The sequence below is a fragment of the Aspergillus pseudoviridinutans genome (assembly GCF_018340605.1).
Source record: "Aspergillus pseudoviridinutans IFM 55266 DNA, scaffold_4, whole genome shotgun sequence".
In the NCBI taxonomy this organism is placed as follows: domain Eukaryota; kingdom Fungi; phylum Ascomycota; class Eurotiomycetes; order Eurotiales; family Aspergillaceae; genus Aspergillus; species Aspergillus pseudoviridinutans.
The window spans coordinates 3,891,579-3,916,266 of NW_025091284.1; the positions used below are offsets into that span (position 1 = coordinate 3,891,579).

General features: G+C 51.2%; 9 protein-coding genes across 9 annotated transcripts; 5 read left to right on the forward strand and 4 right to left on the reverse strand.

The window, feature by feature from the left end:
- Positions 1–492: 492 nt before the first annotated feature.
- On the forward strand, positions 493–8,033 carry Asppvi_006777 (putative sensor histidine kinase/response regulator; the record flags this gene model as incomplete). The annotated part of the gene is made up of 6 exons (XM_043302675.1): positions 493–3,413; positions 3,518–4,705; positions 4,767–5,247; positions 5,307–5,373; positions 5,637–5,966; positions 6,022–8,033. The coding sequence occupies 6 exons, from the start codon at positions 493–495 to the stop codon at positions 8,031–8,033; spliced, it is 6,999 nt and encodes a 2,332-aa protein (XP_043158610.1).
- An 824-nt stretch (positions 8,034–8,857) lies between these two features.
- Asppvi_006778 (allantoicase) lies at positions 8,858–9,967 on the reverse strand (the record flags this gene model as incomplete). The annotated part of the gene is made up of 1 exon (XM_043302676.1): positions 8,858–9,967. One exon carries the CDS (start codon positions 9,965–9,967, stop codon positions 8,858–8,860), a length of 1,110 nt encoding a protein of 369 aa, XP_043158611.1.
- Positions 9,968–11,153: 1,186 nt separating this feature from the next.
- On the reverse strand, positions 11,154–11,477 carry Asppvi_006779 (uncharacterized protein; the record flags this gene model as incomplete). The annotated part of the gene is made up of 1 exon (XM_043302677.1): positions 11,154–11,477. One exon carries the CDS (start codon positions 11,475–11,477, stop codon positions 11,154–11,156), a length of 324 nt encoding a protein of 107 aa, XP_043158612.1.
- Positions 11,478–13,405: 1,928 nt separating this feature from the next.
- Positions 13,406–15,097, reverse strand: Asppvi_006780 (putative MFS sugar transporter protein; the record flags this gene model as incomplete). Its single annotated transcript, XM_043302678.1, has 2 exons — positions 13,406–14,041; positions 14,114–15,097. 2 exons carry the CDS (start codon positions 15,095–15,097, stop codon positions 13,406–13,408), a joined length of 1,620 nt encoding a protein of 539 aa, XP_043158613.1.
- A 1,146-nt stretch (positions 15,098–16,243) lies between these two features.
- Positions 16,244–18,478, forward strand: Asppvi_006781 (glycoside hydrolase family 95 protein; the record flags this gene model as incomplete). The annotated part of the gene is made up of 1 exon (XM_043302679.1): positions 16,244–18,478. The coding sequence occupies one exon, from the start codon at positions 16,244–16,246 to the stop codon at positions 18,476–18,478; it is 2,235 nt and encodes a 744-aa protein (XP_043158614.1).
- Positions 18,479–19,117: 639 nt separating this feature from the next.
- On the forward strand, positions 19,118–20,632 carry Asppvi_006782 (glycoside hydrolase family 1 protein; the record flags this gene model as incomplete). The annotated part of the gene is made up of 2 exons (XM_043302680.1): positions 19,118–20,450; positions 20,499–20,632. The coding sequence occupies 2 exons, from the start codon at positions 19,118–19,120 to the stop codon at positions 20,630–20,632; spliced, it is 1,467 nt and encodes a 488-aa protein (XP_043158615.1).
- A 388-nt stretch (positions 20,633–21,020) lies between these two features.
- Positions 21,021–21,461, reverse strand: Asppvi_006783 (uncharacterized protein; the record flags this gene model as incomplete). The annotated part of the gene is made up of 1 exon (XM_043302681.1): positions 21,021–21,461. One exon carries the CDS (start codon positions 21,459–21,461, stop codon positions 21,021–21,023), a length of 441 nt encoding a protein of 146 aa, XP_043158616.1.
- Positions 21,462–22,168: 707 nt separating this feature from the next.
- On the forward strand, positions 22,169–23,406 carry Asppvi_006784 (putative acyl-CoA:6-aminopenicillanic-acid-acyltransferase; the record flags this gene model as incomplete). Its single annotated transcript, XM_043302682.1, has 3 exons — positions 22,169–22,225; positions 22,307–22,711; positions 22,771–23,406. 3 exons carry the CDS (start codon positions 22,169–22,171, stop codon positions 23,404–23,406), a joined length of 1,098 nt encoding a protein of 365 aa, XP_043158617.1.
- Positions 23,407–23,842: 436 nt separating this feature from the next.
- Asppvi_006785 (uncharacterized protein) lies at positions 23,843–24,301 on the forward strand (the record flags this gene model as incomplete). Its single annotated transcript, XM_043302683.1, has 1 exon — positions 23,843–24,301. One exon carries the CDS (start codon positions 23,843–23,845, stop codon positions 24,299–24,301), a length of 459 nt encoding a protein of 152 aa, XP_043158618.1.
- Between the last annotated feature and the right edge of the window lie 387 nt (positions 24,302–24,688).

The window sequence follows — 24,688 nt, forward strand, 5'->3', positions numbered from 1 at the left end:
TCCTTGTTAATCTACGTATGGTAGAGAGGTAGCAGTCATGCACTGAGCATGAGCCCAAGTCTCGTGATGCCCCACTACGGCTGACTAAAGAGTTGCTGATTCGGGAAATTGTTGGCCTCAGGCCGTCAGACCCCAACCAAAGTTTCACCTGATAATCAAATGTTAGATTCATGCCCCCGTCCTGAACGCTCATATGGTTCCAGGGGAACGATAATAGCGGCATCGTGACGTCTGTTTCGACGTATATGCATCATCTAGTCTACGCCGCCGACTGTCGAAGCGAAGCGCACGATTGATATCGATGATCCTGCCCGACGTTCATTAGCCTCGATCGATTCGACAGAGCCGTTTCCGTCCCTATGCCTGCTCTTCAAACGCAGCGTCTTCTCTGAGCCGACATCAGCATCCGCCCTCTGGGACGAATACGTATGGCCATTGTCTGATAAAAGAAGAAAATTTCAGTTAAAAGGTATTCTTGGATAGTTGGTTGAGATGGAGGAGGATAACCACATTCTCGGGGAAGACCTGCCGCTCCCACCAGCACGACTGTTCGAGAGGCTTGCGCAGCTCCCCGGTTATATTTGGGATCAGTCCGTTGAGCCATTCCATTCGACTTACAACCATTGGCATGTCCTCGGTCTTCGTCATTGTGCAGAATCCGACGTCTCGACCCCCGCCGCTACCTCCTCAGGGCCATCTAGCCTAGCCCGTAACTCCCCGCGCGCCGAGTCCCGTCCGTTTTTCCGCCATCACTGGAGGAGTAGCCTGAGCGAATCGAGTAGCGAACTGTCATTGTCTCGTGCAGATCACGAACCAGTATGGGCGCCAGTAGTGGCTCGAGTCTCGTCTCACGTCGTGAGACTCGAGCGGGAGTTTCACATGTTGAGATCCATCGTGCAGACGTCAGATCCAGACTGCAATCACACTATTCGACCGATTGATCTTATCCGGCTGCCACCTGATCCAGGAGATATAGGACCGCTGTTGGTTGCCATATTCGAATCGCCAGGCCCGAACTTCTTGCGTGAGCTAGTCGCATTTGGACCTGCGTGGTTTGCAGCTGGCGTCAAGAGCGATAACATACCAACTCCGGACGAGCAAGTTTCTCTTCCTGTATTTCTCGATTTTGCCATCGGCGCATGTGATTGCTTGGAGCTACTGCACTATGGCCTCAAGACGGTGCATGGTGAAATCAGGGGGGATGCCTTTCACTTCAACCGGGAGACCGGGTCAGTAAAGCTTCTTAGCACAGGAAATGGCGCAAGGTCCTTCGAAAATATACTGAGCGACGGCTGGTCCTCGCTCTCTCGAGAACTCGGCGTCAAGAACAAGCTGCAATTCGTTGCACCCGAACAGACAGGGAGGATGCCTACTGAACCGGACAGTCGCACAGACATATATGCGCTTGGTGTGCTCTTTTGGACCATGTTGATAGGGAAGCCAGCCTTCACGGGAGCTGATCCAGTCGAGGTTGTGCAGAACGTCTTCGGAAAGAAACTACCACCCGTCTCAGCCAAGCGGATGGATATTCCTGACGCGGTATCGGCTGTTATCCAGAAAATGACCCAGAAGGCCGTCAATGAGCGCTACCACACCATTTCGTCGGTGAAGAGGGATCTGACACAGATTTCTCAGCTTCTTGGTGACGGCGATAGCGAAGCGCTGAAAGACTTCCAGATTGCTCAGCGCGACGTGTCCTCTTTCTTCACGCTTCCGACCCGGATGTTTGGACGACGGGAGGAATATGACAAAGTGATTGCTGTGGTTGAGAAAGTTTACAGAAGGCAACAGTCTGCGCAAGCCCGGGCGGTAGCTCAGAGCTCCAGTGGAGTGGGGTCCAACTCCTCGGTGTCGGACGGCCGTGTTGACAGCTTCGAGATTGCGTCGGGCTCAAGCGACTCTGGCTCATTTCACTTGGCGCCGAGAACCAACTCAAATGGCGCCCAATACAATTTTGGGCGTGTCTCAACGCATGAATCTTTGCACAGCACAGAGTCGTCTCTTTCAACTACTAAACCCGGATATGTCTCCAACAAGGCCAAAAGTTCTGTCGAACCTCGTGCTTCCTTGGATAGCACAGATCGTGACAGCCATTCTCCGTCCGTTGCGAACGCACAGGCCTATACGGATCCTCTTGTCCCAGGCGCCAGGCAGAAGGCCGCAAACAAGCTTCGAAAGAACGGGAAATGTGAGGTAATTACGATCAGTGGTGCTGCTGGCATTGGAAAGACAGACCTTTTGAATCGCGTCCAGCCAACAATACGTAAGCTTGGATACATCGGAATCGCCCGCCTGGACCGTGCCAGGAGAATTCCTTTCGAGCCTTTTGCCAAAATTTTGGCGTCTCTCCTGCGTCAGATTTTCTCTGAGCGTGATGTGACAACGGATTACCACAATAGCGTTCGCATGGCCTTAAGACCAATGTGGCCCACTCTCCACAGGGTCTTGGAGCTTCCAGAGCAGCTGATGTCCGCGGGAGGCAAAGACGTCGAAATTTCACCGAAGCTCTCAGTAGCTCAGCACATTTTCCGGGATGTTTCTACCAGAGGCCCCGAGCCCTCGAAGCGCCTCGCTATGCCTCGTCTTGATCATGGACAAAGCTCCGTGGAGTTCTTCCTGTCGAACGCCGCGTCAAAGAACATGCGATTGATGGAGACATTCCTAGAGATTCTCAGGACTCTATCTCAGTTCAAAGTGATCTGTGTTTGTGTGGATGATTTGCACTACGCAGACGACGAGACCCTTGAGTTGATTCTGAATATACTCCGGGCCAAGATTCCTTGTGTGCTGATCGTCACAAGTCGGAAGGCTGAGCTGGAATCCGAGGCTATCAAATCACTCTTCGAGTCTGAGAACCCTAATGTGACCAGAATAGAGCTCAGCTCTCTTGGGGAGAATGAGATCATGCAATATATAGCGGCTACGATGCACCAAGATCCTAATCCCGGGTTGACTCCCCTTGCCGCTGTCATCCAGGAAAAGAGTTTAGGTAATCCTTTCTACGTCAGATTGATGCTTGAGACCTGCTACAGCAAAAACTGTATCTGGTATTCCTGGAAGAACTCAAGGTGGGAGTTTGATCTCGATCGTATCTTCACTGAGTTTGTCGCTCCAAGGTACGGCGAGGGACTTGGCCTGGGATTCATCGCAAAACGCCTCCAGGAAATCCCCGTAGCCGCCCGGTCCATCATGGTATGGGGAGCTCTGTTGGGTAGTCCCTTTCCATTTTCTCTTGTTCAGAAACTGCTTACCAGCGAGTTTCTGTATTCCAGCGAGGACGATGAGGCTGTCGACTTGACCTGCCCACAAAATGCTAGTATGATCCGACAGTCTGAGGCTGATATAGTAGTTGGACTTCAATACCTTGTCCAAGCGAACTTGATTGTCCCAGGAAAGACCGACGACGAGTTTAGGTGGGCTCTTTCCATTCTACTGTTCTTTTTGCTCTTCTTTCTTCCCTTCCTTTGCCTCGAGCTGTTCTTCCGCGAGCCAACCGATAGTTGCTAACATTGACCAGATTTGCCAATGATCGACTTGCACAAGCGGCGACCTCGTTGACTGAAGGTCGTAACGTCGACAAAATGCATTTCATTATATCGCAGGCGATGATGAAATATTACCACGACAGTCGCAGTCGCTATGCGATCGCTCGGCACATTGGCCTTGCTTCCCGAATCGTCAGATCTCGTGTCGTTCAAAGAGTCGACTACAGAAAGATCTTATGGGATGCCGCACAGACTGCTTCTCAATCCGGTGCTAGGCCAACCGCGCTATGGTACTTCCGCCACTGCATTGCTTTGCTTCAGGATAACCCTTGGGACGACAATAATCCCGATGTCTACTACGACGAGACGTTACGCCTGCATATCGCGACGGCGGAGATGCTTTGGTCTCAGGGTCATCATACTGAAGCTCTTCGACTTCTCGACGAGGTTTTTGCCCATGGCAAGAGCGCCGTGTGCAAAGCGAGGGCCTGGATTGTGAAAGCCAAGATATATGCTCAGATGGGCAATCATTACAAATCTATGAACTCGCTTCTCACATGCCTGGAGGAACTGGGTGTCCACCTTCGGGAGCCTACTACTTACGAAGCTTGCGATGCTGCATACGGCACTCTGAAGGCATACCTTGAGAACGCCGATCTGGAAGTCATCGTTCGCAGACCTAAGAGTAAGGATATCAACATKATTACCATTGGCGCTGTAATGGCGGAGGCAATGGCTGTGACATATTGGGATGATGCGTTGACATTCTACCGGATGGCTATCGAGATGATGAACCTCCATCTCTTCAAGGGCGGGTTCGTGCAAATTTCAATTGGCTGTTCCCACCTCTCCATGATCTCTTTCAGTCGTTTCAGAGACCTCGAGTTTGCCGCCAAACTCAATGACTGTGCATTGACCCTCTTGGAGTGTTGTCCGGAGCCATGGACTCAGCGTAGGGGCACAATCGTTCATAATCTCTACATCAGCCATTTGCGAGTGCCGATGCCCTCCACACTTCCAGTGCTCGAGACCTCTGTTGAAGTTTCCTTCACGATGGGCGACCCTTACATCACACTGATCAGTCTGTCGTCGATGGCGATGACCAGACTGTGGCTGGGACACGATATGGGTCAAGTTGAACAGTTCTGCGCCGAGAGTCCTGACGATATTCCGGATTGGTCCAAGGACACGCGGGGAGGCGCCAGTCTTCTTGCTGTCAGGTGAGTATTTTGCGCGTGTGGCTAGTTAGAGTGCAACACTGGGCTGACCAGATGACTACAGACAAGTCTCCCGCGCTCTTCAGGGAAAGACATTCTACCGTAACCCCAACACTATCATGGATGACGAGCACCATAGTACTGACGAATACATTGCCTTCTTAAACACGAATGCCAGTAACGCTGATCGTCCTCGGGATATCTATTGGGGCTTAGCTATGATACCCCTTTTCCTATATGGACATCACACGAAGGTGATAGAGGCGGGAATGTCGATGATGGACACGATTCCTAGGCTCTGGTCTGCTCGCGTTGGATATGTGGTCTACTTCTACGTAGCTCTATCTCTACTGACACTCCACAACGACTTTCCCTCGGGTGGATATATGGACGGTGACAATCTGAAGACCGTGTTGAAGTATAAGGCGGAGGTTGATTTTGCGCGAAGCGCCTGCGATGCCAATTACGGCATGTGGTCATTGATACTTGAAGCCCTAATCGCCGAAGTCCGAAACGATCATACATCCGCCATTCAAGCTTTCGAGGTGAGTTTGCAGAGCAATGACTGAAGTGAAGATGGGGTGAAAGCTGACTTGCAAAATAGGCGGCGATCGATCACTGCCAAATTCACGGTTGGCCGATGGAGGAGGCCTTGGCTCTTGAACTACATGGTGAGTGCACGTATTGCTGGATGTTTTTTTTTTTTTTTTTTTTTTTTTTTTTTTTTTTTTTTTTTTTTTTTTTTTTTTTTTTTTTTTTTTTTTTTTTTTTTTTTTTTTTTTTTTTTTTNTTTTTTTTTTTTTTTTTTTTTTTTTTTTTTTTTTTTTTTTTTTTTTTTTTTTTTTTTTTTTTTTTTTTTTTTTAATCTAGGCTTTCTTCTCTGTTTGACCTTGTTACTGTCTCCAATGGATGCTGACGTCAATTCTGTATGCAGGTGAATTTCTAATCAGGCGCGGCGCCAAAAGAGCAGCGCGTTCTGTGATGCAGGACGCAATAGCCGCGTGGGCCGCTATTAGTGCTGCTGGCAAAGCATCACAACTCACTGAGAAACACGAGTGGCTTCTGAAAACAGCAACATCCTCCAGATGTGCCGATGTTGGTGTTCAGACTGTTGACTCGCTTCTTGGTATCGATCGCAACACAGCCCAAGAAGACATGACCATTTCCCAAGACATGGATAGGGATGATAGAAAACATCGTTGGATTGAGCAGAATGGAGTCACTGCGGGGGAGCGTTCGCTCGATATCTCTAGTGTTGGGCTGGGTAAGTCCACTAGCCTACGTCAGCCGGAAGTCCTGTGTCACTAATGTCTCACTAGATATCATCGATCTGTCTAGCATACTTGAGTCAAGCCAAGTGATGTCCTCTGAACTTCAGATTGATAAACTCCTGACCAAGATGATCGAGATCGTCTTGGAATCTTGTAATGGATCCGATTTTGCCGTGATTGCAACGGATTTTGACGACAATGGCTTTGCAGTCGCCGCAACTGGCGACCTGGAGAAAGGGCAGAGGTCCTTTGTCGATGGTCTTCCACTGTCGGAATTCGACGATAAGATGGCACAGCAGATCTGTCACTACGTGATTCGCACGAAAGAAGAGGTTCTTGTCCACAATTTCCTCGAGGACGATCGATTTTCGAACGCCAGCGAGGCCTACCAGAGCAAATATCCCATGGGGAGGTCTGTCATTGCACTGCCTATTATGCAGGCAGACCACCTCCTGGGTGTCATTCATATTGAAGGCAAGCCGAACTCCTTCACTCAACGCAATGTTGTGGTGCTTCATCTGCTCTGCAACCAGATTGGCATCTCTTTGGCCAATGCGCTGCTCTTCCGTGAAGTCCGCAGAGTTAGCGCCACCAACGCAGCTATGATTGAAGCACAGAAGCGCGCCCTCGCGCAGGCTCGTGCGGCCGAGCATAAAGCCAAGGTGGCCGAAGCAGAAGCCAAGCACAACGTGAAACTGAAGGAGGATGCCGCCAGAGCCAAGTCAATCTTCCTAGCCAACATATCCCATGATCTCCGGACGCCAATGAACGGTGTTATTGGTTTGTCGGAACTCCTCAAGGGAACGAACTTGAACAAGGAACAGGACGAATATGTTGAGTCTATACGAGTCTGTGCTGATACACTGCTCACCCTCATCAACGACATTTTAGACTTCTCGAAGTTGGAGGCAGGGAAAATGAAGATATCGACCGTTCCTCTCAATGTAAAAGAGACCATTTCCGAAGTCGTGCGCGCCTTGCGCTACACGCACCGGGACCGGGGCCTCGCGACTATCGAAGACCTGGACAAAGTTCCACCAGACCTCGTGGTTCTGGGGGATCCTGTCCGTTTGCACCAAATCTTCATGAATCTCTTGAGCAACAGCTATAAGTTCACACCAAAGGGATCTATTACCGTCCGAGCCAAGGTCTCACGCGAGGGCAAGAATCGTGTGCGTCTGGAGTGTGCGGTGTCTGACACTGGAATCGGTATTCCTGAGGAGCAAAAGTCGCGCCTTTTCAAGCCCTTTTCGCAGGCCGACAGTTCCACGGCGAGGTCGTACGGTGGTAGTGGACTGGGACTAAGCATTTGCAAGGCCATTATCGAGGATGTCCTCGGCGGAGCGATCTGGCTCGATTCGACTCCCGGCGTCGGCACCACAGTGACTTTCCACTTGTCATTCAACAAAGCCAAGGACTCTGTGACAAAAGCGCCGTGGTCAAAGGGTTCTGCCATAGAGGAGAACCAGGTGGCACCACGACCAATGGCGCGTGATTTAACCATGATCCCTCGCGATCAGATCCGTGTTTGTATTGCTGAAGACAATCCCATCAACCAAAAGATCGCCGTGAAATTTGTTACCGGTCTTAACTTGCAATGCGAAGCGTACAGTGATGGACGCCAGGCAGTCGAAGCTCTGCGGGCGCGCTCTCTGGAGGGCAATCCGTTCCACGTGGTGCTGATGGACGTGCAGATGCCTACACTGGATGGTTACAATGCGACTCGTGAAATCCGCAAGGACCCAGATCCCAACGTGAACGAGGTTCTCGTGATCGCAATGACCGCCAGTGCCATCGAAGGGGATCGCGAGAAGTGCCTTGAGGCCGGAATGAACAATTACCTGCCCAAGCCGGTCCGCTCTACGGTTCTTAGCGAGATGCTTGACAACTATCTTGCGCCTGCGCCAACGTACACCAAGACTCGCCTGGCAATGCGTGCGAGAGGGAGTATCAGCTCCGAAGCTGGCACTCCGAATAGCACTTCGTCATCCGGTTCGGAGCCGGTGATTGCACTGACCCCCGATGAAGAGAAGATCAGCGGCAGGTCTAATCTGGCATGAACTAGTCCAGTGTCTCATCAGGTTCTACCCTACTAGTTTCTTTCGAGTCTATCTTGGTATGCCTGGATGAAATGCCTGTTCGCTCCCGTCATTACTGTCATCCACAATGTGCCTTCATGGGAGTCTTCGATTCGTTAGACCAGCGCTTGCCTTATGTGTGCACAAAGAGCATCATGGCTGCATTTCCTACTTTTTACCCTTTCATTTCCCTTTTTATCTGTTCCATGCGATGATCACGAACGCTACGACTCACGATATTCGCATTATGGGGTGCAATTGCCTGCCACGCGGGCGATTATCAGAATTATCTGGCCACCCATCTTGCTTGCTTTCTTCTGCCTTCCTCTTTTCGATTGTTTGTCATGCCTTTAGCTCCTATGTCCGAAAAGAGTCCTGTCACCCGAGACTGAGCCATTCTCAATTGCAGCATCGCCCTTTTCTTTTATTCAATTTCGTGTTCGGGGTGCCTTTATTTCTTCTTCGCGTTATCGCGCAATATTCCCCGAGATTTGAATTGCAATTCTGAAAACGGATACACGGTTGTCAATAGGTGTTATTGTTTTAGGTCTTCAGTTACCATTCAGGCAGGGTTGTTCCTATTGCCGGTTTCTCATTTCATACTTTTGTACCAGGATAGAATAGAGCGTAAGGAAGAGGGTCGCCCAACGAGACCTTTCCAGTATTACTCCTACTGGAAGACTTGCCTGCGAAATCATTTTTTATCCAAGAATATGTACAATGAAGGCAAGATATTTGGAGAAAACTATTGGCAGTATCCACCCCTAAAGCGGGACCACTCAGCATGGAGTCGATGCGATCATAGCTTAAGCGCGGTGGGCTCTCCGGCCGAAGATACGGAACCGCTTCACACCACCGTCAGGGATCAGGGTCAATTTGACATGTGTGAAGGTGCGGGTGTCCTCGCCACCAGCAGCGAGTTCAGCACCCTCGTAAACATGCTCGGTATCGGCTTTGCAGAACTTGTCGCCGCTGAGCAGGGGGATCCAATCCGGATGATCATGCGCAGGCACCTCGCCGGCCGCTACGCTGCCCTGGAGCAGACCGTGCACCCGCACGGCGCGCGGGAAGTTACCGCGGAAGTCCTTGGTATCGACGACGATCTTGGCAACCGAGCCAGGGAGGCCCAGCTGGAAGATGGCCCAATCGGTGTAGCCTGGGATGCGCGACCGCGCGGTCTCCCAGCCATCGCCCATATCCTTGCCCCGGCCGGGAAGTATCAGGTTGGAGATGGGCGTGAAGTGTTGGTTGGATGCTGTCAGGGCCAGACCGCCCAGCAGAGCAGAGGAGAGTTCCTCGATGGGGGCTTCTGCGGAGTCGGCGCTCCCGGGGGCTGGGGGAGGGATCGCGTGGCCGTAGAGACGGAGACGGCCGAATCCGCCATCGGGGTACATCAGTAGGCGGACGTGAGTGTAGGGCTTGGGGTTGGCGGGGTCGTAGTCGTTGAGTTTCCAGGCGCGACGCTGAGACGGTCCGCAGGGCTGAGGGGGCAGAATGGTGGTCCAGCCGTTGAAGCTGGGGTCGGCGATCTGCTCGTCCGTGATACCGCTGTCGGCGGGCGCGTAGGTCCCCTGCACCTCGGCCTTCTCGCCATAGTTGCCCACGAAGAAACCTGTGTCCACTTCTACGCCCTGGATGGCGCCGCTGGCAACACCCAGCTTGATCACGACCCAGTCGTAGGGCTCAGGGTTGTGTCGGCGTGTCTCCCAGCCATCGTACCATGCGCCGGTGTGCACGAAAACACCGGGACGGTTGATGGGAGGAGTCGGGGTGAGCAGGTTCGAGGCTGCGGCGAAGAACTCGTCAGAACAGGCGAGGACTTTGGTATTCAAGCCCGCCGAGGCCAGGTTCGTGGTATGCGCGAAGACCTTGTCGATCTCCTCAGCGGGGACATAGGTCACCTTATCGGACGTCATAGCGCTGCTGGTGGGATAGCTGGGTTGAGGTTCTCGGTGGTATTGCTGGATTGAGTAGAGGAATTGAATGCGCGATTAAACTCTGCGACTCAGTTTTTTCTTGTAACTCCGCTCTGGTCTGATCATCCTCTTTTATCGCAGCAGGAAACGCCCTTTATATAAGTCTGGCAGTGGATGAGGGGGGAAGAAGAAGTTGCCCGATAACTGGCGATAAGCCCCGCAGGCCACCTATACACCGTGTTTGCCTCAGGTAATCATTACTCGATCCCATCCAGTGATCTTCTCCTTCTTCTTCTTCCTTCTTCTGTCTTGCATTCCTCTAGTCTCATTTTGAGTCTCTGCTTTCCTATTCCATCCGCCTAGCCACCTTAAGGCGCCATTTCCCATTACCAAATCGCAATCACCTGCAGTTTTGTCGCTATTCCCAACGTTCCCGCTCATCCCCAATCGAGTTATACTGGTTCGTGCCCCACTGCCCCGGAATTGAACCCTTCGGAGGTCTCCGATGATCGCAGCCTTCCGCAGGAAATGGATTTTCACTTTACGGATTGCATAATTGCTTTGATGGCTGACATGGGAAGATGCAAGACGCCATGAGTCACCATGTTGGTGTCATTTCGAAGAACCCCAGAGCATGGTGACAGCGCTCAAAAATCCAAGACTTTTGCTGCAGGTTCGGGAAACTGGCACAGATGATACCCGAGTTTCACACAATGCGTTGAGGAGTTTGTGCTTCCGCCGGTGACACTTTCAAATAGCTTGAGTTGAGGCTCCTTTGAGCACAGAGGTGACGTGAGCAGTTGAGCCTGCAACTGCGCTGCACATGTTACTGTTGCAGAAGGAAGCTGCTACAATGGCACATGTACGACATCTACGCCATGGACTTGGATAATTTGTTGTAGAGCTAGGGACGACGATGTTCCCCTGCCATCCTTAGAGGCTTCACAGTTGCCCGACTCTTCCGAGCCATTTGAAACAAGTGGGAGAGATCATTGCCAATCAAGTGTCATATTGTCTTTCTAAGCTGATCAGGTAGGACGCCAAACGAGCTATGCGCAATGCTCCAACTCTAGAATGAACGCCGGTAATGCATGGTCACCCTCCCATAACTCCCTGTGATAATGCTTGATGCATGCCAATTTGACCAGCATGGACCCTCGGCTTCCATATCACCCTCCGTGACATCTCAACCTCCTGTCGTCTTGGTAGCCAGTTCCTCGAGGCGCTTGTATCGCCATTCATATTGTGCCAACTGCTTCTTCTCCGCCGGCGACAGACTTTTCCCTTTATCCGCCATCTCCTTCTCCACCTGCTTGAGCATCTCCCAGCGCTTGAGAATCCGGGCCTGATGCTCAGATATGGACGCCAGGTTGGTGTCTTTCGAAGCCATTCGTTCCTCGATGGTGGAGTGGTAGGACAATTTGGCGTGGAACAGTGCCATGTCCGACTCGTCGTACTTGAGGCCTCGTGCTTCGGGTAGAGAGTTGGAATGACTCCCTTTGGACGGCATTATGGACGCTTGCAATTGTCAGACACGTTCAAATGCTCTCGGCGAGATCTGCGAGGTGTATACCGGGGGCTTGTAAGGCTTGTATTGTTTTGGAGATCAGCCAGTCAATTCAATGCGGGCTACTGCGCGAAACCCGCTAGTGAGGTAAGGATGAGAGAAATAGTGGGTTGAGAAGAAGCTTGTCTTGGGATGGGAGGTGGCGGTTTCTTTAATCTCACTGCTGCCCTGCGAGAGTGCCAACCTTTTATTGTTGAAGGGATCTAATATCCCTTCTATGTTTGGGCGGATACAGGCGACCTTTATAGATCCCGGTCGCTCAGGCATGTCTTTCAAGGTGATACTAGGATGCCACCGAACGCACATTTGCCAATAACGCGGCGCAATGGAACAGCGGAGAAAAGATAAAATGGTTCCATGTCTGAAACTGCCTTCGTCTCTGCCAAAGGCAGTACCCACTTCGTTTGTCCCGTCATCTTGTGATTATCGCGGGAGCCCAATGCCACCGCTCCATCAGGAAGGCGTTTGTTCCTCATTTGATCGGACTGTGACACCTTGAGGATACCACCGGCGCAACCATGAGCGGTCTGCAGAATTGAGCGTGTCAAATCGCAGTCTTCTGTCGTCTTCTCTGCGAGACGAGGTACTGAGTCGGTGAAGAAGCTCGCAGCCCTGACGAACGGACCACATCTGGTGTGGCGACCAAATATAAACATCTCATAGCTGCTTCGATGACTGTTGCTTGCATATGTGGTGAGCTGCAAACACATACTAACATTGGTCAGCCGAATAAAGCCAGCCGACTCGGTTGTTAGCCATGCGATCCGGTTGTTACACACAGACCAGGGCTACCTTCTAAGAACCACAATAGAATTTCTCTTCTCGCCCCTGTCAGTCTTAGCGCTCTCAGGAAGGAGGCAATATGGCGATCTTAACCGTAGGTGGCCGTGTTACTAGTCCTAGACGGAAACCCAATCGATCATGATCATAGCTTCCATGATCCCCGTCGCGGGGCAAACGCGCAGGGATATCGACCCAGAACACTCCTTTGCGCTGCTTTCAGGGACGTTTGATTTGCTCTCGAGCCCGTTTAACTTCCCATTAAGCGTGGCTTAACACTCTATTCCGGACTTGGTCTGCACGTAGCCGTTGGATGCGTTGTTGTTCACATTCGAGTCATGGTCGTATGGACAAGTAGTACTCTTTAAACCTCCTCATCAATAGGGGATACTCAACGTGCCTTCACGTCGGATCCGAATTCGGGAATATTGGCAGTATGATTTTACAGTAGAACTGCCGCACTCTTTTCGCTTTAGGGGAAATCAGACCAAGACTGTCTGAGTTTGATCAGGTACACTAACAACGCCCATAAATTCGAAAATTGGGACATTCCTGTTCACTACACCGCAAAATCCACGTCCTCAACTGTCAGACGCAATATATACCGCCCGAAATGCTACACCCGGCAACGGGCTCCTTGCGTATGCTGTGCAATCGAACATCCAGGTTCAAGCTTCTGAAGAGTATATGGACATGGTCTAGTGCGGTGGCGCTCTTGCCCTTGTAGGGTCGGTATTGGAATATGTCGGTAGATGCAGAGCTATCTTGGATGTACGTCGGTGTGGCAGCGGTCGTGGATGATGTTTGCTTCCAGGTGCGTACGTGGTGTTTTTTGTAGCACAAGGGGTATACCTATCCTTATCGAGGCGGTCAATGTTGGATTTCAAGATTATCTTGAACATGAGTATCTATACATAGATCCAGACGTCGGCCCGAAGTCTCATATACTGTGCAAGTTGAGTGTCACATGCAAGTACGTAGTTTACTGGCACAGAGTTGGTTATCTATCCGATCATATAGTGAGACTCGTAAAATCCAAATGCATGGATCGAGATAGATACAGCCATAACATGTACCTAGTATAATGATTTTCAGTGTCGTACCTCCTCATCCCGATTGGCTTCCGCCATCTCCTTCTTCGCCTTCTGGATGTCCAGGGACATCTTGACGGGCGACACGCCTGGCGTCTCGAACACGGCGTCAATTTCTTCGAGAGACAGACCAGACGTCTCTGGGAACACGAAGTACGACAGAACGAGTTGGATACAGTTGTAGACGATATAGACCACCCAAATCTTGTAACCGATCTTCTGGATTCCAATACTAATGCCGTATGTTTGGACGGCTCCCGCACCGCCCTGGATCAACGAGTAGACACCCATTCCCTTGGCACGGAGCGGCAGAGACAGGATCTCAACCGGGTACAGGTTGTGCATGGTGGCAATCAGCATAGCGGAGAAGGTCTGGTAGAGGTAGATCCAAAGGATAGTCAACGCAGCGGCCGCGGTGTTCCCCGTGACATCAAACTGCCAGGAGGTGATTGTAGCGGCAAACTGGAAGAGGATCATGCTTGCGAGTCCCGAGAAGATCAACGTCCGTCTGCGGAATTTGTCAACGATGAGCGCTCCTACAGCGGTAAACACAAAGTAGACAGCTGTGGTGCCAAGCTGGATACCGAGCTGCTGCATCGAACCCTTGATTCCGATCGTTTCCAGAGCGGGGACCATCTGCAGTAGCACAATGTCAATTGAGAAGCAAGACCTCACGGCCCCAGTCCAGAGGCCTTAGGGGTGACTTACGTAGTATGTAATGATACCTCCACCATTCCACTGCTGGAAGATGGAGTAGAGGAAGAGAACAAGAAGTCGGAAGCGGGCCATCTTCGTGAAAAAGACCCGGTAATCCCAGAACTGATTGAAGCCTGTCCGGTCATGCTCAAGCGACGCCTCAATCTGCGATACGACGATCTCGACAATGGGCTCATTGATATCGCCGCTGGTCGTGTGGTACTTTGCAACCATTCGCTTGGCAGCGTCTCTCCTCCCTCGCATGATGTAGTAACGGGGCGATTCGGGGGTGATGAGGTAGATGGTAGCACAGACTATAGCGGGAAATACGGCTTCCAGAAGCAGTGGGACTCGCCAGCTCCAGTCCCCTTCTATCTTGGTCAGGCCAATCAAGGCCCCGGTCATGCCCAGACTGCCTATCTGGAAACATGCACCAAAAATGCCGACGATTAAGCCACGGAGATGGGTCGGGGCGACCTCGCCCACATATTGAGAGCTGGACAGGAGCGCGGATCCGAATCCCAGGAGGAACCGGGCCGCCATGAACATTCGCATGTTCACAGCGCAGCCCTGGAGAACCGCGCCCACGATCACAATGAAGTTGCCGAGAAAGTTGATTCCCCGTCGACCGATTACGTCTGCTAACGACATAAACGGGGCTCCACAGACGGAGCCAATGTTCATCAAGGCATTGAGCAAGCCGTATGTGCCTCCGCTAGTTCCAAATCCAAAATAGGAGTGCCATGCTGGCAAGGCATTGATGCCACTGATAACGGCCCAGTCAATACCATAGCCAGCTTGATTGCATCCCTGAACGAAAAGGATCAAGAATAAGCGGAAACCTGCCCAAGACCGAAGATCTAGTGCTTCCCGGGAGATCCTAAAAACGTCCTCCTCGGTCAGACTGGCAAGCACGACTTCTTCAATATGAGCTTCATCCTTCTTCACATCCAATTCGCTCTCTTTTGTGGCCGTGACATCGATCGGGTTACTCATTATGAAGGGCTCAAGCACTCACTACACCAAAGGCCTTGTGAGACAAACGAAACTCCCTTGAAATGGATAACTAAACAGCAAAGAGACGAAGAATAAGGCGCTGACGAGGATACGGCCTCCTTGACTGGCCTACTGGGGTCACACCACTATATGAGATTGTCGCCGATCATGTCGGACGGACGCTGCTTGTGCGACAAACACATGTCGACCCGATTAGGCCCTTGCTCCTCCTTCGCCACGGAGTTGGTATGGTCGAAAGAATGGTTTGAATGGCACCAGTAGAAAGTCCATGGATAAAGCTCGTGAATTTAGCCGCAGAATGTCAATAACGTGGCTGAGATAGGCTGTCCCTAGGGTGCCAATCATGACCTATTTGCGAGATTGGCCTTGATGGTTTTCTTATTGTGGCTGGTATTTTTCCGCCATTGAGGTGCCTCCCTTACTTCGATGGAAGGCTAATGGACAACACAAGGCGAGTCCAGCCGCGTCTCTACCAGCCTAGATGGATAGTGCCGTACTCCGCGAAGCTAAGTGGCATTGGTAGCTCAGATTAGCTACAAACAAGCACTTGGGCTGTGACAGTTCATGGTCTGGGGGATTCCTAACCTGGGGTAGAACAACGGTCTTGGACGGTCAGAGCAGACCATGGCCGTCCTGTGTACAGTGTATATCTTCTCAGAGCGGGTATTTGGAATCTAGTCGCTCAACTCGTATAGAATATAGCAAAGACCGTCGATAAACGGGGGACTTGGTCGGATGCTGGAGGACTGGAGGCACATGACCTGTTCCTGTTGCATCGTCTGTTGGGAACTTGGGCTTCTTTGCCTTTGAATCCTGCTTTGTTGACGCTGATAGGTCCCCGCTCGGATTCACACCAGTTCGGGTTAGGATAAATAATGCTTCTTATTCGTTTCCTTCTCCACGGACAAATCTCCGCATTTTCACTAAAGTCTTTAGCGTCGATAGCTTCTTGTCCTGTGGTTTTAGCCATGGTTTATCTGATCCTTCCACCAAACAGACACGGTTCACGGCCCGACACGACCGACATGGGTCAGTCACTAGGGATAAATCCACGACCACGATCAAGGTCAATACTCGTTGATCAAACGAGATGACTGGCCCTTTGGTTGGATATTGCACGCCATAATGTCGGAGCTCTGGTACCAGCAGCCTGCTGGCCACTGGGAGGAAGCATTGCCAGTGGGCAATGGCCGTCTGGGCGCCATGGTCTATGGGCGAACCGATACAGAAATGCTACAGCTCAATGAGGACTCAGTTTGGTTTGGAGGACCCCAAGATCGTGTTCCTCGTGATGCATTTGAGTATCTCCCACGTCTCAGGTCTCTGATCCGAGAGGGAAACCATGCAGAGGCGGAGAAGCTGGTTCGTCTGGCCTTCTTCTCTTATCCCATTAGTCAACGGCATTACGAACCCTTGGGGACTCTGTTTCTGGATTTTGGTCATGCCCCTGAGTATATTCGGAACTACCGACGGTCGTTGGATATTGAGCGTGCTATCAGTCGTGTGGAATATGAGCACAAAGGCGTAAAGCTTCAACGGGAAGTCATCGCCAGCAACCCCGACGGTGTCATTGCCATTCGAGTCCAGGCATCCCAGAGAACGGAGTTTTCCTTGCGGCTCACGCGAATGAGTGAGTTGGAATACGAAACAAATGAATATCTTGACGACGTCACAGCACAAGACCGGACAATTACCATGCATATCACCCCTGGCGGACACAAGAGCAACAGGGCTTGTTGCATGGTCAAAGTTCGCACAGCGGATAATCAAGGTTCTGTCACTCAAGTCGGAAACAAACTGCTGGTCAATGCTGAAGATGCGCTGGTGCTAATCTCGGCGCAAACCACTTACCGTTGCGACGACATAGACAAGGAGGCTTCCTCTGATTTGAACACAGCTTTGCTGCACTCTACTGACGAGATCTGGGAGCGACATGTGAACGACTACCGATCACTCTATGGTCGCATGGAAATGCACCTGGGTCCCAACAACTGTGACATGCCGACTGACAAGAGAATCAAGGATTCGCATGACCCTGGTCTGATAGCACTCTACCATAATTACTGTCGCTACCTATTGATATCGTGCAGTAGGGATGAGGACAAAGCTTTACCAGCGACACTACAGGGTATATGGAATCCATCCTTCCATCCAGCTTGGGGATGTAAATACACGATAAATATTAATCTGCAAATGAATTACTGGCCGGCAAATGTCTGCAATCTCTCCGATTGTGAGATGCCTTTATTCTCTCTACTAGAGCGCGTTGCGAAGTCAGGAGAGGAGACAGCACAGAAGATGTACGGCTGCCGTGGCTGGGTCGCTCATCACTGCACCGATATTTGGGCTGATACATCTCCTGTAGACACGTGGATGCCAGCAACACTTTGGCCTCTAGGAGGCGCCTGGCTCTGCGTTCATATCTGGGATCATTTCCGTTTCACCTGCGACAAAGAATTCCTCCAGAGAATGTTTCCAATTCTGCAAGGATGTGTGCAATTTCTTCTTGATTTCTTGGTTGAAGACTCATCCGGAGAGTATTTGGTCACGAATCCGTCACTGTCGCCTGAAAACACGTTCTATGATCAAAATGGAGAGCGCGGTGTCCTGTGCGAAGGCTCCACCATTGATATTCAGATTGTGAATGCTGTCCTGAGCGCTTACCTGAAAAGTGTCAAGGAGTTAGAAATTGACGCTGAGCTTGCACCGGCAGCATTAGACGCCCTGCGCCGACTTCCACCCCTGCGCATCGGGTCTTTCGGGCAACTACAAGAATGGGCTGCGGACTATGCGGAAGTAGAGCCCGGTCATCGGCATGTTTCTCACCTGTGGGCCTTGCATCCTGGAGACACCATCAGCCCGGAAACAACACCCAAAATAGCCGAGGCCTGCTCGGTCGTGCTGCACAGACGTCAGGCCCATGGAGGAGGTCATACGGGCTGGAGTCGAGCATGGTTAATCAATCTGCATGCACGATTGCTGGCAGCTGAGGAGTGCGCGAAGCACCTTGATCTCTTACTGGCGCAGTCAACCCTGCCCAACTTATTGGACACGCACCCACCGTTCCAGATCGACGGTAACTTTGGCGCCGGCGCGGGTATCCTGGAGATGCTCCTTCAATCCCATGAGGAGGGAATTATTAGACTCCTTCCCGCTTGCCCGAGAGCCTGGAGTTCTGGGTGTCTACGGAACATCTGCGCTCGTGGAGGGTTCAAATTAGATTTCAGCTGGGAAAACGGTCAAATAAAGGATGCTGTGACTGTCTACTCGGAATTCGGCCGTAAAACAGTCCTTTGCTTTCCTGACAATGGACCTCGGATCGAGATCCAGGGCAGGGGATCTCATAGGATTCAGCCTTGACTTCCGCACTGTGCGTGTAGCTATATAACTGTCAAGAAGCTCGACTGTCTCTTTAATCGTAGTAAGGACATACAGTCAGAAACGTAGGCAATGACAACTGGCACATCTTACTCGCATGCCTTCGCAGGGACTCCCCAGGGGCCAGGATGGTTTCCCAGGTGGGATGGAGCGCCCACGGCCATGATTTGACCCCTCCCAATCCTTCTACCATCAAAGACAGCGTAGCGTAGTTTAGATTCCAGTCGGGGAATCAGGCACATCGTCCTCTTTTCGACTGACTTGTAAGATTTCAATGAGTGATCTGATGTATGATACATCACTTATTTCCCCCTCTTTGGGTACCCCACCCCACTTGGTCAATGCCCAGATGGAATTATCCAGCAATGAAGAGACAGGATGGTGGAGTAAACCGGCCAATTGACGAGCTAAATGTTCAATTTTAGCCGGATATCTTAATGACAGCAAGCAAGCCTGATCGAATAAACCTGCCAAATTGCACGAGAACCGTGAACGGAATCTGGTGTTCAATTATTGCTGGATTAAGCCTTTCATTTACGAGTTTCTCTGACTCCTGCACGAGTCTCTACTTGGCTTAGACTATCCAGAAACAGACCGCCAAACGGCCTGGAGAGACGAGACATGGACCTGCAATCCGTCCAAGATCTCAAAGGTGTCTTGAGGAGCGACTTCTTTCATGGTTACGCCACCGCGGCGGCCCAGGTGGAAGGGGCCTGGAATAAAGACGGTAAAGGCCAATCGATCTGGGATACTTTTGCGCACACACCTGGTAAGGTAAAGGACGGAAGCACTGCCGACGACGCGGTGCGCTCGTACGATCTGTACAAGGAAGATGTGGCGCTCATGAAGTCGTATGGGGTCAATGCATACCGCTTTTCCCTCTCTTGGTCTCGCATCATTCCTCACGGAGGGTGCGACGACCCCGTCAACGAGAAAGGGATAGAATACTATTCGAATCTCGTTGACGAGCTGCTCCGTAATGGCATCACACCGTTTGTCACGCTCTTCCACTGGGACACGCCGCAAGCCCTGGAGGATCGCTACGGCGGCATGCTGAACCAGGACAAGTTCGTGCCGGACTTTGTCAATTACGCTCGAGTTTGTTTTGAGAGACTCGGCGACCGCGTCAAGCATTGGATCACATTCAACGAGCCTGGTGTCTATACGCTGGCTGGATATGCGGCCGGCGTTCACGCACCGGGTCGCTCCTCTTTCCGGGACCGCAACGAGGGGGGTGACTCGTCCACCGAGCCATTCATCGTAGCGCACACGGAGCTGGTCGCCCACGGACACGTGTCCCGGCTCTACAAGCAGGAATTTCAGCCCCATCAGCAGGGGACCATCGGCATCACGCTTCACGGGAACTGGTCCGAGCCATGGGATGAAGCCAACCCGCTGGATCAAGAAGCCGCTGAGCGCGCGCGCGAGTTCGAGATTGCCTGGTTCGCGGACCCGCTCTACAAGACGGGTGATTATCCGGCCTCTATGAGGGCGCAGCTGGGTGACCGTCTGCCCAAGTTCACGCCGGAGGAGTCGAAGCTGGTGCTTGGGAGTTCCGAGTTCTACGGCATGAACACGTACACGTCGTTCTTCGTCAAACATAAGACCACGCCTGCGGACATTAACGACCACAAGGGGAACGTGGAGATCCATGATTCCAACAAACAGGGTGTCCCTCGAGGCGAAGAGAGCGACACGGAGTGGCTGCGAGCTGCCCCCTGGGGCTTCCGAAAACTTCTGAATTGGATCTGGTCACGGTACCAGATGCCCATCTACGTGACGGAGAACGGGACGACAGCCAAGGGCGAGACAACGGCTACACCTGGAGTTCTCAACGATCAGTTCCGCATCAAGTTCTTCGAGGGATATGTTGGGTGGGCACTAGCTCGTGCGGTCAAGGAGGACGGCGTTGATATCCGCTCCTACTTTGCCTGGACATTCACCGATAACTGGGGTAGGTTTTCTTGTCTCGTGCGAAATTGCAATGCTGATGATAACGCAGAATGGGCTGCGGGCTATACCGATCGGTTCGGGTGTACCTTTATCGACTTTGATTCACCAGATAAGACTCGGTACCCTAAGCAATCTGCGTATTACCTTGACAAGCTGTTTAAGCATCTGATCAAGGATTCTTAAGTGTTTCCACATGCCGATGGAGGAATAGACCTTTGCACACTGAATAGAGTTGAATGATGTATGACAGATATTGGAAGACAGAACTCAGAATACATACAGTCATAGAATGGATGCATTTACATCGCACAAGCAAGCGACTATTGTACAGAACCAACATTGCCATGACCATGCCATTCCAAACGCACAACGCTGAGATTTGCCCAGCGCATATCCGTACCAAGCCAGCCAGCCATCCCGCTATAGCACAAACAACGCCAGCAGATCGAACTTGATTGCAATTTGACAAAACGCTTGCAAACAGTGTCAGCTTCCGCCCACCATCCAGACAAAAAGAACTCACAATCGCACAAGACCTCAAGGAACGATAGAACCAAGCCTCAGCCTGCCCTCAGTTCAAGTAACGCGGAATACGGCCCAAGTTGCGCCGATTCTCATCCGAGCGACGCAGCAAGGGCACCTCGAAACGCACATGAGGCTGGCCGTCCTGACTCGCACCGGCAGTCGCTGTCACAGTCGCAGTCGCATTCCCCACCGAAGACCGCAAAATCGAGCTGGGAAAGTACGCATTTGAGGGCTGTCGTTGACCAGCGGGGCGTTTCGTGAGCGGCGCAAACTCGCGCAGAAACATCTCCCATGGATCCTCAGGGACCTTGTCGCCGTCGCGGACCTTGCCTTGGAGAACGCAGAGGCGGTACATGTTTCTTTCGAGGTTGATCCAGTCCACGCCATAGGGCTTGTGGGTGACGCCGGTGGAGACGTCGGTGTTGGACCAGAAGATGTTCGAGAGGGTAGATAGGATCTTCTGGCGTTCTTGCTCTGTGTTGGCCATTTTAGGATTGTCGCTTTATGAGATTTGGCTCGAAGAGACGCGGTCTGGAGGGTAGCAAGGGCAGGCTGAGGTGAGGAGATGGAGCTGGTAAAGAAAGTGTTACAGGGTTTCTGCAGGCATGGTGTTGATTATCGAGGTTTGTATCCTGTGGTTGTTAGGAGGTAGGGGGATGGAGTGGTAGGGTGGTATATAAACGCGACATTGGACGCGAGGTGCATGCAGGATATCAACAAACATGAGGTAGTGAATGTTGTAGGCTTGGATAGGGCATGACGATATCTGTTGTTATGTGCGATGCCAGTGAATGATAGTGATGGAGGCCATATCTTGCCTGCCTTGAGTATACTAGACATAGCGTGGCCTATCATAGGTGACATAAGTTGGCACAGAGGCAGAATTCCCAGAAATTCCAGTTCCAGAATTAGTCATATAGGTATTAAAACTCTTTGCAAATTAAAAAGTCTAATGATGAAGCTATAATGCTATCAGGTAAGTATGCATAGCTCCACACTGCAGTACGACCAACTATCTCCGAACCCAACCCGATCAGCAAATGGCCAGGATCTCGGAAAACAGCCGACCAAATGAGGGGACAGCCTACCCCAAATTCTTATAAATCATTGAGTTTCCATCTTTTTCCATCCTGAACTGCAGATACCAGACGTTGAAGCTCTCGTGGTATACTCATAGAGTCACCTTTCCTCACAATGCAGCTTCAGATCGAAGAACCGCCCAGATTGGAGCTGAAGGGCTCTCCAAGAGAAGTAAATTCTTCCAGACAATTGTTCTCATTACGTCTGCTTGTTTTGTTCTGCGAAGTATGAGCTGACTTTGGTGACTGATAGATCGGACTTGAACATGGCCGGATCCTATCGCAGCAGATCCGGGACCAAATCAAAGTCTACGGAGACATGTTCCTGGAGACTTCCAAGATGTCCTGGAATGATGTCAAAAATCTCGCTGAGGAGTTCCGTGAATCACTGGAGAAGAAAGTGCCCGACATCTACGCAGAGATACAGGGTATAGCAGATGGAGTGGGGGTAGATCTTCTCGACATTGTGGCGCTGAACTGTCGCAGTGAAATTGCCATGGGCAGTTTCTCCGATGGCTGCACAAGTCTATCTTGGAAGAAACATGACGATGGACGAGTCCTGGCTCAGAACTGGGACTGGGCTCACGCTGCGGGGAAGAATATCGCTATCATGTCAATCGAACAGCCCGGCAAGCCAAAAGTCTATATGGTTACCGAGGTTGGTCTACCCTCGGCAGTTTCATTTGTCAATACAGACTAACACTGACATTAAAACAGGCCGGTATTGTTGGAAAGATTGGGTTTAACAGCGCAGGTGTAGGCGTTTGCCTCAACGCCATTCGGGCGAAACCGTGCATCAGCTCAAAAATCCCTATCCATGTGGCGCTCCGCCTCTGTCTTGAGAGCCCATCTGCCCAGACGGCGGCCGAAAGGATCTCCGGCCTGGGAGGTATAGCTTGCAGTGTGCACATCCTAGTTGCAGACAGCACGACCGCACTGGGACTTGAACTCTCGCCAGTGGGAGATGTGTATCTTGAGGAAGATGAGTTGGGAACTATCACTCACACTAACCACTTCATCGAGAATCGGAACGTGTACGAGCCTCCGTGGCTCTCCGGCTCTCCAATTCGACTGGATCGAGTCCGCCAGCTCCTTCGGGAGCTGATCGGGGGCGGAATCGCAGGCTCTCAGATCACTCCGAGTCTCCTGCGGGACAAGATCTTTTCGGATACTTTCAATGCGCCACAGGCTATCTGCTGCTCAGAGGATCCTAGCCGCGGTCCTGCGGTGCGATCTAAGACCATTTTCAATATCATTATGAATCTGGAGAAGGACAATCTCAGCGCGGAACTTGTCGTTGGTCGACCAGGTTCTGGGGAGGAGACTGCCGTGATACGGATGCCTTGGGCATAACAATGTTGAATTGCGGTTTCAAGATCATAGATGTCTTCTCAATGTCTCTAGCTACATTTCATTCCCATATGGATTTACTCAGTGATGCGCCCAATCTTGCGTTGTCTCTTCCAAAACGGGTCTGGATGTTGTAAGACATATAGAAGTAGGCAACGCATTGTGCAAGACAACAATGGCATTCTCAACTGATCCACTGCGTATAAATTTTTGAGACACTCTCACTCGGACTGCTATTAATCAACACCCCGAATGAGACAGATGCTCTCTGTCCCAGATGAAGACTAGATGTTTGTCCTCGTCGGTCTATATAATGGCCTTGACAAGCATTTGAATGGCTTAATTATCATCTCCATCCTGATTTTCATCAGCGATATCCAATCTTCTTCGAATACTTCTTATTGATATAATTCAACCTGGTTCCTCTCTCGGAATGACAATGTCTACCTATCAAGCCCCGTCCAACGAGCGCGACGCCCTCCTGGCCGCCCTCCAGGAACAGACAGACCTACTGAACGCGCATCCTGAAGAAGCAGATATCATAAGCAAAGTCATGGATGATCTCGAAGTGCAGCTTGCAGCCTTGGGGGAGGAGGAAGCCCAGGACGACCAGGCCGCTCTATCTCCGATTTTCGAGATGTTTACTAGCCCCCAGCTGCAGACGGACGGATTCTCGTGCCCCTCGAGCCCTGTCGGAGAGGCTGGCGACAGCGACGCTGACACTGACATGGATTATAGAGACAGTGACGAGGATGAGCTAAACGACCATCTTCGTGAGAGATTCTGCAGCCATGAGTGCGACCATGAGTCCTGCAGAGTTGCCAACGAACATTGGTATGGTTGCAAGTCCCAACTCCAGGATGATTGTGATTGCAAAAATGCTTCAGACCGATACTAATCTTGTCTGTTAATTATCTTCTAGGACATCTTTTCCAATTTTCTACTTGTAAGGTTGTTTTCATGTCCTGCTAACTTTGCAGCAGATCGAGGAAGATGAAGTGGTGATTTTGGGTTCGGTTTTCTTGATTTCATGGTTCTGTTATGGGTCGCCTGTGATTCGTTTGGTGCTACAAAATTCAGTCTGCTTTGAATCTGATATAAATTATTGATATTGAATTTCTTGTCCTATAGATCGGCTGGGCTGCGTAGTGGCTTGTAGAAGACTTCAGGGCGGTTGATTTTCCGTAGTTGGGCTTCTCCGCATGGATTGGCAATCGACGCCCTTGAATTCGTCATCGACTTGCGCCCAGCCTCTTATTATAATCTGCAAGCATCTAACCCTCAG